Below are 13,750 nucleotides of genomic sequence, written 5' to 3' on the forward strand. Positions count from 1 at the left end.
TTGCATGGGAATGACATTTGGCTGCTTACCAGGACTATGGGCCCTTACACCACATGAACCCAAGCAGCCAGAGAGGTGTTTTGCTTAGGAGACAATATATAGGGGTTTTTTTTAGGGTTTTGTTTCCTAAAGAGAAACTAATTTTTTCTTTACCGAGAACTATATGCTGTTTAGCATCATCTCTCTGTATCATATATCATAAGATTTCCCTGTTATCCTTGGCTGTTGTTAAGGATTGGTTCCTGTTACTGTCACAAAACTGAAGGTCACACACTTCATCACTTCTGGTAGCTGACATCACCGAGATGTCTCCCCCACCTCTTCCTTGTTCATCACACTCTCCTCCCCCTCTACTTTCAATTCCCCATCTTCTCCCCCACACTGCCAGGCCAAGTATGCTCCCCATTCCTCTTTCCTCCGCTCCAGGCATTTTGGGTACTTGTCCTGCCCTTTGGACCTCAGGGACTCTGTGTTCCTCCCATGGCATACACAGTCTGCAGTAATCTTGCACAACACCTTCTCTGTAAACCAGAGATCTGCCATAGCATGCTAGTTGTGGTTGCTGAAGGCTGGGAAACACATAGAATCCCTTGCACCAATCTATAGAAAAAGGTGAGATTAACTTTCTCGATACTATCTCTTGCTAAAACTTCTTGTTTTACCACCTCTTTGGAAGTACTGGAATGTTTTCAACCTCTAATACATTTATTTCTTTTCTTCTTCTTACAGTGTCATGGAGATCTGCATATTCTTCTTCTGTGCTATGATATTTCTCCCAGGTAAAAGGCACATTTTCAATTATTAAAACTATTTTGATTGTTTGTGTCTTGCTATGTGATACTTTTTCATCCACTAAGAAGCTCATTCCTTAGTACTATTAATCACTTCCATTGCACAATCAAGGTCATGTAGCCCATGTGACATGTATTTAAATTGTGTGCAGGGACTCTGTAAAATATATATAGTAAGTACTTCCTCTCTTCAACTTTATATCTTTACATTTCACTTATTTTATGTTGCTCCTAAATTCTCAATTTAAATCTGTCTTTAAAATGTGTGTGTATCACCTCTGTGCATTATAGAGAAGAGCGGTACTAAACTGAAAACTGGCAGTCTGATATGGGACAACTGGAGTTTGAGGCAGCCACAGAGATCATTTTGTAGTCTTGTGCTCTGGAAGAACAGTCAAAACTTTGCACCAGGAGAGAGACTGTAAATCTTCTTCTCCTTTTGAACACAGCAAAGATGTTTGTATCTTCTGGGACAGAGGGCTGCATTTCTTTTTCCAAGAAAACACAGTCCCCCAGGCCACTACTCACAATAATGGACACATGCACAGGAGAAAAATCATCCCTTGTGTAGTGCAGTTCATCCCTTCTTTGCATGAAGGCATAATTGTGTTTATTGACCATTTCTGTTAACAAGATCAGAACAGTTAAATCTGACATTTACTCTGTCATTAAATTCTAAATTAATTACAGAACAGTTAAATCTGACATTTAATTTGTCATTAAACTTTAGATTAATTCTTCATAGAGATTGAAAGTGTTCACCTGCTTCTGACCTTCTGGTCATGCATTCCCTAGACACTCACACTTACCACACAGTGTGTACTTCACAGTTTCTTCAAAAATTTAATGTGTTGTAATTTCCTTAGGAGAATTAACTCAACTTTTTAAACAGAAATTGTGCATCTATCTTCTTCGTGGCAGAACCTCATTACATTCAGGATGCTGCAAGCAAGAATTGTTTGAATCTTTGGCCTGGAGACAAGTTTTCTAAGATATAGATGCTCATGACCTCTGTGTGGTAGGCCTTCTTTGGAAAGTAAAATATAGGAAGAAAAACAAGAAATAGTTTTATGACCTGAACTCCTCATGACTAAATGAGTCAGTTTGAACTACTACGTGTCCTGTCATACCTAGTGGGATAATTTATGTCTAAATGTTGGTGGTTTTATTTCCACTGTTGTTAAGTGTTGGATATCTGAGTGCAACTTGATATTCTTTTGTAGCTGGTAGAAATCTTGATGTTTCTCTCTCTCTGTCTAAGGTATTGCTGCCAGTGTGCATCCGGTGAAGGCATTTCTCCATCACACTGTACACCTATCCTGCTGTTTTCCAAACTCTCAGGAAATTGACGTGAAGGATTTAATAATCTTTTGGCAAAAAGACAATAAAGTGGTGCATGAAGTATATCATGGCCAAGAAAAGCATGAGAACCTTAGTCCTGAATATATAAATCGCACCAAGGTGGACATGGCCAGATGGACCTTGCAGTTGTTAAATGCAGGAGTTGAGGATGAGGGACACTATAAGTGTATTATTATGAAAAAAACAACTGAACAATCAAAAAGGGTCATACACCAATCTGAGTGGTCACTGCACATCATTGGTAAGTAATCTCTTCTGATTGCCATCTGGTCTGTGAGATTCTCTGTGGTTTAGTTCAGTCCAGAAATATGGGTCCTGAAATTGTGCCTGTTCTGGAGCAAAATTTTTAAACATGAATAAGAGACTTGCTTCCTGCAATTTTTATGGCTTTTAGGACTCTGGAAAATAAACTTGTTTGTTTGCATCTGACAAACTACCTTCTATTAAAAGTAGCAGTAGTTATCCAACCTTATCAACACTGGTGGCAAATTAGAATTGAAACATGGCAAGATCTCTGCAAACACACAGCTATTTTATGATCATATAAATCACAGGGAAAATAAAGAAAAAAAAGCCCACGTGTAGGAGTAGAAATTCATATATTCAGCTAAAGGAAGGCAGAAAATACCTCTGAAGAAAATTATATACATACATTGGTGAGATTCCACCTGTTTTTTCCGCATCAGAGAATTTTTTGTAATCAAAGGAAAAGGCAGTTAGTCTTTTAACAGGGAGATGGAAGTGAGGCACCAATGTTCTCTTCACATTTTCTAATATTATTTTAATTCCTAATATATAATCCTAATGTTTCTCTATTTTAAATTATTCTGTTAGTAGTGTTTATCTCTATGCCTGTGTTCTGTCTTCCACTGTGCTAGTGCTAGTCATTAATAAAGCAGCTTCTAACTTGCACTGGTGTTTTCAGGCTTCAGCATACTGCTTTAAAAGAGAACAGGCCAAGTGTAACAGCAGCCAAAAAGAGGGTACCAGGACAATTGACCCTATTTAGCTTTGTGCTACTAGCAAGTGTTCCCTTGTTCCACAGACATAAAATATAGATTGTTAATTTTGGTTCTCCCAGGATCTACTAGAGAAGCATTTTCTGTGGCATTTCAGAACTCAGAAATTCACAATGTGCACTCAGTATCAAGGCCCTTGGTTTAAGATGTGTAGCATCAAGTGCTCAATCAATTCAAACAGTTGAATCAGTTATCAGTTTACCCAAAATCTGAGCAACATGTTACAGACATCTCACTCTTAGGACTAAAAGTCTCCTACACCTTTTAAAGTTTAGGTTAGGAAGACAGTTTTAACAATGTGCTGTTGTCTTCCTTCCAAATTACTCTCTGTTCAAGAAACTCTCAAAGGAAGGAGCAGTATAAAACCGTATTTTAAAGAAACTCAAGCCCTTCAAAATAATTAGATGAAAAATGCAAATATTGAAATGTACCTGTGCTTACATGCTGCTTTTTAATTAGAGTCTCATATCATACAGGAAGGGATTTTTGTAGTTTGGCATGTCACACTTAAAATGGGCATAAGAAAACCCAAGGGCTGTACGAGAATGACAGGGCAGTCATACAAAGCTGCTAGGATCACTTGGTGACAAAGTATTCAGAAATAATGCAGTACCTTTGAATTCAATTTAAACATGTTATTTTTATGTATTACATTTGTACAATATATAGATAGCATGAAACTGTGTCAGGGGAGGTTTAGGTTGGATAGCAGGAAAAGGTTTTTCACCCTGTGGGTGGGAGGTCAGGCACTGACAAGCTCCCCAGGGAAGTGGTCACAGCACCTGAGAGAGTCCAAGAACAGTTTAGCCAATGCTCTTATGCACATGGGTGTGACTCCTGGCCATCCTTTGTGGAGCCAGGAGTTGGACTTGATGATCTTTCTGAGTCCCTTCTAACTCAAGAAATTCTAGGATTATATATATATGTTAGATGTATTTCATACTGCCATGATGACTTATATAAAAACAGACTCAGATCCTTCTCCAGAAAAAAAGGAAGGCTTCACAGTGGAAAACTTTGGCTCTTAAAAATGCAAGGTAGGGACCATGCCGACAAGCAGCTTAACTGGAAAATCTGCTATTGTGGCATGTCTGCAGTGCTTCCTCTGGATAGATCAATAAGGGAAGTAGTTAATACTAGGGAAGCTGTTTCAAAATATGCACTACTCAGAGCATTGAGGCTGAAATGATGTCACAAGAGAGACTTAGAGTTGCTCAGTTTAAAGAGGATGTTGAAAAACTGAAAAGTGTGAAAAAAAGCTCTAGTAGAGTTATCTGAAGACTGGAAAAAATACAGTCAACTAGAAACATTAAAACAACAATCTTACAATCTTATAACACAAAATAATCAGAAGAGTTTTGTTTCCAGAATGTGAGAACCTGAAATACATGTAAAATACTGCATATTAAAAAAAAAAAAAAAAAGAAAAAAAGAAAAAAAACAAAGCTATCTAATTAATGTGTCCGGAAGGAAGTAAGGCAGATGGTCACTTAAGAAAATAGAATAAAAGCAAAGTGATTATGCTGTCTCTTGAGTTATTTAACCTAATCCCAAAGTTTTTTGGAAGACAATATCTTTAAATAAAAAAGACCTCCTGAAATGTGCTTTTCTGTTAACAAACATAAACCCCATATATGTAGCCCACACCCTGAATGCACCCAGCATCACTTTTCAGTAAATTGAGGTTCCAGAAACTATAAAAGAGAAGTGCAACCTGTATTCTACTATTTCCACTTGCTTACTGTCAATAAGATTGAAGCCCTTAAATCACTTGGATGTTGTGGCAAGTTTCATAGCCATGGATTACATTCTTGCTATCCCTATAAAATACCAAGGAGAGAATAAATACTCCAGACTAGAAGTCTGACAGCAGTCAGCTAAGCTAGTCAGACCTTGAGCTTTTCTGAGGGACACCTTAACTAAATTTTGAGGTATAGAAAAGGGGGGGCTTTTTTTCATTTTGAATTCATATCCATCAACTCTCTTGGGGGGATTTAAGTGACTAAGCTAAATCCTATGCATTGTGTATTAGGATAGAGAAAATAAAAGCAATATCATGTTTCTTCATTCATACATATTAACAGTCCTCTAGGGCAAGGATTAGATCCTTGTTCCAACACACTGAGTGTATGTGCAGAAGAGTGAGACTCACCCTCTCAAGACTCACATTTTCCTAAGAGCCCTTTTCCCTTCTCCAATATTTCTGCATATTCTTTAGTCCTATTGGCCCTAAAAATTTGCAATCAAATCTTGAGTCTACTTCTCGGTATTTGTTTCTGACTTTTTGGGATGTTCTTTGGGGTTTTTTTAACTTGCTATGTGCCAACTTAGTGGTCAGTATTATGTCAACATTCTCTTTTTTTCCTTTTCAATTATAGCCTATTATTTTTACTATAAACCTCTGACCAAACAAATCCTGGTTGAGTATATCTAGATTAATTAAGAGAGGGTATTAGTTAAAAGCTTCTATTTATGTTTAAATAGTTCTTCCCATTCCTGTTTCACTATTTCTTGCATGGGAAACTTGACTTTTTAAAGCAACAGGTGTGTTTTTCATTTATTGTGATGAGTGAATGACACAAAATAAAAAACCCTTATGCTATAATCAATTCCATCAGAAAAGCTAAGCTAAGAGAACCCTGCCACAAAGTGATGATGAATTATATGCTGCAAAATGTTTACTTACAATACTGACAGACACCAGGGATATTTCTACTTAAACAGCACTGCACTTTGAACTTACCCTATCTGGATTCTCTCAGATTATTTCTATTTTTACATTTCCCAGTTAGAAGTTTGTGGGTTTCCCCTTACCCATTCAGGATACCAAAGGTAGGGAACATTGTAGTCCCTTCCCATTTTCTGCTTAAGCCCTTATTTGTGGGGCTTAAGGTTTCATTATTCTCAGGTATTAATGTGTCTTAAAGAGGTGGGAGAGACAGAGGCCCATTATCTGACTGATCAGACTTGCATCCTTGAAACACCCTGAGAACAAGAAGCAGCAAGTCTACATACACACCAAAAAAATCCCTTATTGGAATTCCCATTGTCTTCCTGAAGAAAAGTGTTCAGACTTGTTGCTTCCTGAAAATCTTAAATAACCTAAATATTAAATAACTGGCAGAGACTGTCACAAACATGGTGTGGCTGGCTCATGATCCTCTGTCTTTGGTCTATTTCAGCCAACTATAGTCAACCTGAGATAGAACTGCACTCTGGGGAACTAAAGCCCAACGGATACTTGAACCTCACCTGTTCTTCCAGTGGAGGTTATCCAGAGCCCAAGGAGATGACTTGGCTGATTTCACATGAGAACATAACACTCAGCAGTCCGGCTCACATGAATGTCTCACAGGATGCTGTGACAAAGCTGTACAACGTTACCAGCAAGCTGAATATCCCAGTTCCTGCAGGGAGCTCCACTAATATCAGCTGCTTACTTCGCCTTCGGGAGCAGCTGGGAAGCCTTGTCTCAGTCCCACTGAGCATAGGTGAGTCTCCCTTTGGCCATTCCAATTTCTGCATGGGTAGGAGCAGGTAGTACTGCAGCACAGCTGATCACAGACAGCAGCAGGTTCAAGGCAGGGAATAAACTCTAAGTAGGACTAGGAGTTGATTAAAAGGGTTGTAGGTGCTCTATCCTATTCACCACTGAACTTCCTCTCTTTTCCACATGGGAAATCTTATTACAGCAAGGAGAGAACACAGAGAAGGAATTGCTACACAATCCAGAGCACAGCCCTATTGATCCCCTCCCTGAAAGATGCTGCAGTAGCAACAAAGCAACCTAGGAGTCTGGATCAGGCAGCAACAAGTCTCTGGAGGTGACAGCTGTTGGGAGAGGTTGTCACTTCACAGAATCAGAGAACTGGTGAGGTTGGAAGAGGCATCTGGAGATAATCTAGTACAGCCACCCTGCTCAAAGTAGGGTCAGTAAGTAGCACAGCACTTTATCCAGTTGAATTTTAAACATCTCCCAGGATAAAGACTCCACAAAGTTCCAGAGTTTGACTACCCTGATATTAAAAAAGGAGTCTTTTGCTGGTTTAAAGTGCTTGATCTGCTATTCTTAATTATTCCTTAGAAAGAGGCAGAAGGCTAAACAGAAGAGTTCCATGGACCATATTTGGTTCACAAACTGCCAAATAAACTGTGCTGAGTTTAACTGTAAAGACCATGAAACTTGGACTAATATTAGAAGCATTCCTGGTGGTTTTCATAACATTTGGCAGAATTAAGTGCACATTCCAAAATGACTATTTGGGGATTTTTCATCTCTGAAATTGTGTCTTTTTTCAGACACCTCTTGCAAGAAGAAGCTGGGGACCTGAGTTCCATTATGACTTTACTGACGGATTATCTCAGGGTTCCACATGGCTGATCCTTTCTTTAAACTAAGGCAGTATTTTTTTTATCTTCTGGACCGGGAAAACTTCTTTTCACATGTTTTTGTTTATAAGCTATGGCACAAGAACATCAAAACAAAGACAATTCCCATTTTGGTCTTACGTTCCTTTGGCTTGCACATGTCTCTTTTAGACAATGCTGAAGATGGAGAGCTGTGCTTCAATTAAGAGGAACAAGGAGCCAAGAGGGAATGGTAGCATTGCAGGAAAGCCTACCAGGGCAGTATAAACATGCACCTTATTACTGCAGATGTAAAATAAACTTGCCACTTGTTCTGAAAAAGTTCCATAGTGAAGTTTCCTTAATATAAATTTAGCTAAAGGGTTAAGTTATCAACACCAGATATGGCAAACTGCCTCTGATGTCTTTGCATTCTAGGACTTGCAAATACTCTTAAAATACAGTCTAGAAGCCTTCTAATGTTTGTTCAGCTTTGCACATTGCTCATTAGTTTTGAAACGGTTATATTAACTATAATGCTGAATCTTCCTCTTTCCTCTTCAATTCTTCTCTCCTCTCTGGCTTTATGAAAATAGATACCTGACAAACAGTGATGGTGGGTAAGAAACCAGGAACTCTACACAAACATCAGTTTTGTTTGGCAATAACTAAAGCTCTATCAGCTGCTAACCCTGCCAACCAAAACCTCAAAAACACAAAAACCAGAAATAGAGGGAAAGTCCTTTGAATTCCCTGCTACTTTCACATCCCTTACAGGATTTCATTAGGCTTTGACCATCATTTTCAACAGACACCAAGTAGTAACATGTTCCAGGTTCTTCCAACTTGCATGGTAACACGGAGCAGCATTGGCACTGTAGCTGCCTCGTAGGCTGTTGTACCAATTAAGTTGCTGATCTTTCACATGCTACCCAAACCTTAGAAAGAGTTATTTGCTTTGCTGCTGTTTAAGTGAGTAGTAAGATCAGGTAGTTTCACTAGTTATTGGAACCGGAAATAAAATAATGTGGATAGTGATTTATTGACACTAGCAAAGCAAAAAGGTTGTTAAGGGCCTTGACCTAAACTTCTATTTCATGTAACTTTGGGATAGAGTGTTTAAAGTAATTGCCACCAAATTAAATCTTGGCTGTGTGTATCTTCTTTGTTTTCTTATTCAGAGATAAAAGAGAAAGAAATGGAGCAAGCAAAGATAAATTTCTTTGGCCCACTTATAGCTGTGGTTGTAGTGATCATTTCTGCACTTCTTCTGGGTTTTGTGATATTAAAGAAGAACAGAAATATCTTGTCTACCAACCAGAGTAAGTTACTACGTGTCATTCAGCTCTACCATCCCTCAGCTCATAGGCTTTACCCTTCGTAATCATCCCTCTACCTACTTTCAAGCTGCTGACAGAAAGTTAGGTTTCATGTTGGACTTAAGCTAAACTTCCTAGGACAATTTAGTTCCTGTAGCAACTTAGTTCATCCTGCAGTAAGTCAAAGCATCTTTCTCCTGTCTCATCCTGGAATCCACTTCTGCCCATTTTTGTGCTCTGTGAGACTGCCATGGCACCATTTTACCACCTTTTCCAGTAGTTTCATCCTTCTTTTTTTTCTGGGTTTGGGGTAGATTTGGCTCTTAAAGTCATTGAACTATATAAATCTTTCTTGCTTATCACTACTATAAGAAAGGTGGAGTTGGGGCAGGGATGAGATGAACTTACATGAAGTTCACAGAAGGATCTCTGTCATCACAGAGTTGAACATTGCTCCACCACAAGCTGCCCACACACTGGGCTAAAAAATTAATCTTGTACTGGGAACAGAACTTGATCTTGGCATTTCATTTCTCTATTTTATTCCGAGACTAATTCTCAGCAGTCCAGGGTTTATTCAGCATTGAATCCTGTTGACATCAAAATCTATTTTCCTTATAGCAAGAGGGAAATGCATCCCTCAGTCAGTCCTGTTTCCCTATACAGTTAAGGGTCCTGAGCCCCACCTTGTTCTTTTCTGAAATTCTAAGATAACTGGACATTTACTGTCAATTCCTTTACCCGCTCCTATTTTTCACATGTCTGTAAATCACATATTGATCTGTTCTAGGTGTCAGTCTAGCAGTCTAGATGCTATCCAGCTTGAAACTGAGGCCATCAGCCAGACTGCTGACTGGGAACCACCTCTGCACCCAGCAAAGCATGAGGTCCCGTGTTTTTAGAGGTTCTGCCAGAACAAGAATCCTCCCCAGAAGCCCTACAGAACAACATGCAACACTTTTGTGTGATGGCTGAAACCTACTGCCCAGTGTTCTCTGTTTTTATTGTTGCTCCAGAATGGTAGTAAATGGTAGTAAATATGATGCTCTGCCTGTCTGCATTTTGCCTGACTACCTTTTTGTTGTATCTTTTAATATGCACTGTGACAATGTAAAATCCTGAGAGTCAATGGAGAAAGCAGAGCTGTATGGGTCACAGAATGTCTCAGAAATAGAAAGAGTTAAGCCACAATCTGTGATTCATAACCATCACTGCAAACAAAATCCGAGGTAAGCTATTACCCATAAATCATAGAATCATAGAACCATAGAACTGTAGAATGACTTGTGTTGGAAGGGACATTGAAGCTCATCTAGTTTCAAGCCTCCTGCCTGACCATAAGCCATAAATGCTTTTTGCAGAGCAACTGTGTAACTTCCTTGTAAATCTTCACATCAGGAAGAGGAACTTTGAGGCGCATCCCCACTTTCTGAGAAAAGTCATGGAATTCCTATCAAGCATTTGAATCTAGAAATAATCTAAAGGAAATACTTGCTTTAAACATAATTTGTGATTAATGTCTTTTTTTTTTAATATATATATCATCCAAGCTTAATACACCCAGACAGTTAGTGCCTCCACACTTTGTTCCTCTGTATTCTGACTGAGAGTTGTAAGAGTTGTTCAGGTGGATGCAGGGATAGAAAATGACAGCATGAGGTATCATATGTGTGTATATCTAACCATACAAAATTAGGCTGAGCAGATAATGAAAAAACATTACATAAGTCATGTTCCTTTTTTGTTGACTATGTTCTTAATTTTGCTTCAGACCCTGATGAGAGAGCAATTCATACACTGTGGTATATTCAGCCATAGGAAGGAGTTTTATCCTTCAGAAAAGATCCTTTGTTTTGCTCAAAATGTGTCAGTTCTCCAATCTTGAATGATCTCTGCACTTTATATTCTTCAACAGCACTGACATCTCTCCAGAGGAAGAATGCAGCAGAACTGAGACAAAATTCTTCTGAGATCTTGATTGTGTTTGTAGGTCTGACACTTTCAGAAAGAGCAGGGACATTAGCATCATATTCTTAAGACAAATTTCAGCTCAGAGTTGCAGTCTGGGGACATAAATTTTCTACAGTTGTTGGGTAGAAATATTCTTTTCTGTTAAATTATGAGAGTTGCTAGATTTCAACTCAATTTTTACTCCATTTTCAAGTATGTGAGAGAAATGCATGTCCTTTTGAGTTAGCTAAATTATTTGGGAGTCAGTTTATTAAGCTATTACACTAACATTCAAAATATTTTCATTCAGATTAATATCATTCAAACGTTATTAGAAGGTAAAGGTTTTAATTTTTTGTAAAAGTTTGTACTTTCTAGCAAGCTTATTTAATGATGGATTAAAACATATGTCTTTTTCTGTGTTGCTGTTTTTATTCTCCTTCCACTAAAGCTTCTTGTTACGGAATACCAACATTTGGTGTTCTCAGGGAGAAAACATTTCCAGAATTACTTCTTGGAAACAAATGAATAAAAAAGGTATTGCTGCAATGACTGAGACTGACAAGTGGAGGCTTCATATGTTCATTTGTACATATGTACATATGATATGTACATCAGCAACTGTAGCTAGTGGAAAAGGCAACATGGTGGGTTAGGTTTATCCTTTGACAACTCCCTTCCATCCTTAATTTGTTCCTAATTGGTGAAGTTGTTTGTTTTCTCCCTTGCCATCCCTCTACTTTAGGCTGCCAGTCTCTTTCTATTAACTGCTCAATTTCTCTACCTCCTCTATTCTTTCCCTTAAATCAAGTCTAATTCCTTCCTGAGGTAAAGATTTAAGGGGAAAAAAGCAGATGGGCTTCAAGGAAAATCTTAATTTGCCTCTGTGCATTGAAACATTATTCCTCTGCACTAGCAGGTGTAATGAGCACAGTAGCAAGGCACAGGAAAAGCATGGCTGATGTGCTGGCGTTTTTGTCCTCCATACAATTGTACTCACATTTCCAGGCTATCTCCTCATATACTTCATCTCTTTCTTTGACAGCTTTCAGTCAGTGACTCCATCAATGTGGCAAGAACATGAAAGAGTGTACATCCACTATGTACCACAGCGTAGAACATCTTCACTCAAAAACACCGTTCCTTTATTTTTAGGCAGAACATTATGAATTTCAGAAAACAAAGAAATGTTAACAAAGAAATGGCAAAGATGCATTAAATTCACATCCAATGCTCTAATGTAAAATTCTTTATCAGACTCAGAGTTGTGATAGACTGCTTCAAGTTAACTGATTACCAGCACTAAATCACCCAATAGTTGAGATTGGAATGGATCTAGAAAGAGTATCCAGCTCAACCCTCCTGCTTGAGCAGGGTCACCTGGAGCAAGTTTCCCAGGTCTATGTCCAGACAGTTTGTGAGTATCTCCATGGAGGAAGGCTCCACAGCATATCTGGGCAGGGTTCAGCATTCACAGTTAACCGGATTTCCTTCTGAAAGGTGTTCAGAGAGAACCTCCTGTGTTTCAGTTTGTGCCTATTGCCTTTGGGCTGTCACTGGGCACCACTGGAAAGAGTCTGGCTCAGTCTCTTTTGCACCCTCCCTTCAGGGATTTATACACACTCATTCGGTCTCTCTGAGGCTTCTTTTCTCCAGGCTGAGCAGCCCCAATGTACTCAGCCTGGGCTCAGACGAGAGATGCTCCAGTCCTTAAACCATCCTTGCAGTCCTTCACTGGACTCCCTCCAGTATGTCCACGTCTCTCACATACTGGGAAGCCCAGAACTGGACACAGGATTCCCGATGGTGCCTCACTGGTGCTGATTAGAGGGGCAGTACCACGTGCCTCATCCTGCTGGCAGCGCTTTCCCTGGTGCAGCTCAGGCACTGTTGGCCGCCTTTGCCACGAGGGCGCACTGCTGCCTCATCTTCTGCTTGTCCACCAGGCCATCCCTGTCCTTTTCTCCTCGGCTGCTTTCCCGATGGATTGCCCCAGCCTGTACCTGTGCATTTTGGGGGCTATTCCTCCCAAGATGCAGAACTTTGGATTTCCTTCGATTTTTTTTCGGAGGTTCCTCTCTGCTCATTTCCCCAGCCTCTTGAGACCCCTCTGGATGGCCACACAATTGTCTGGGCTCCGCTGCTCCAAGTCTTTTGTTTAAACTTGGTGAGTGTACACTTGCTCCCAGCATACAGGTCATTAGCAAAGAGGAAAGTCAGTTAGTTTTACTGAAAATTCCTTAATGCCAGCTAGTGCTACTGCAACAAGCAATATTTCCCTATGGTTAACAAGTGATGGAACAGTGAAGTGTTGCATTTCCAGAACATTCTGCAGTTACTTCTGAGGAGATCGATATTAAAAAAGCACCACACGGCAAGTAGGCCTTAGGGCACTTTTTCCTCTTTCAGGTGAATTATTTGCTATTGGAAGTTACACTCAGCCAGAAAAATACAATAATTCTATTAAAGAAATCTATCTATGTTTCGGTTTCAAATTATCTTTCTTCCTCCTTTCCAAACTCAGAAGGCAAAAAGCAAAATTTTATATATATGTATAAACAAAATGCTTCTCTACACTGGAATGCCAGGCTGTCCTAAATTCATAAATAATTTCTCCTTGGTTTTCAATCTTCTGCACTAACAGGACCATAATGCTGGGACCAGGAAGGATTTAAGCAAAACATGTTTTCTGATTTCAGGATGGACTGCCAGAAGGTTTTCAAGACAAAAACTACAGTTAGACAGGAAAGCTGGTGAAAGCTGTGAAAGATGGGAAATGGATGAGGACTGAGAAAGTGTAAGGAGATGAGTGATACACCAGGCTGGCTTGCAACAGGAAGTGCAATGCATCAAGTGCAGAGCAGATTCACAGACTCCAGGAAAGCTAGGCAAGGCTTGCCACTAGCAAAGAAAGATTTTGCACAGAGGTCCAGAAATTTGGTATATTCTTACAGATATTAAC

The 13,750-nt window shown here is 39.4% G+C and overlaps 1 protein-coding gene across 1 annotated transcript; it reads left to right on the forward strand.

Annotated features, from left to right (window-relative positions):
- The first annotated feature begins 729 nt into the window (after positions 1–729).
- On the forward strand, positions 730–9,868 carry CD86 (CD86 molecule). The gene is made up of 5 exons (XM_059466763.1): positions 730–779; positions 2,053–2,394; positions 6,355–6,663; positions 8,701–8,841; positions 9,629–9,868. The coding sequence occupies exons 1-5, from the start codon at positions 734–736 to the stop codon at positions 9,646–9,648; spliced, it is 858 nt and encodes a 285-aa protein (XP_059322746.1). The 5' UTR covers positions 730–733; the 3' UTR covers positions 9,649–9,868.
- Positions 9,869–13,750: the final 3,882 nt, after the last annotated feature.

Source organism: Ammospiza nelsoni, chromosome 2, assembly GCF_027579445.1.
Source record: "Ammospiza nelsoni isolate bAmmNel1 chromosome 2, bAmmNel1.pri, whole genome shotgun sequence".
Lineage (NCBI taxonomy): Eukaryota > Metazoa > Chordata > Aves > Passeriformes > Passerellidae > Ammospiza > Ammospiza nelsoni.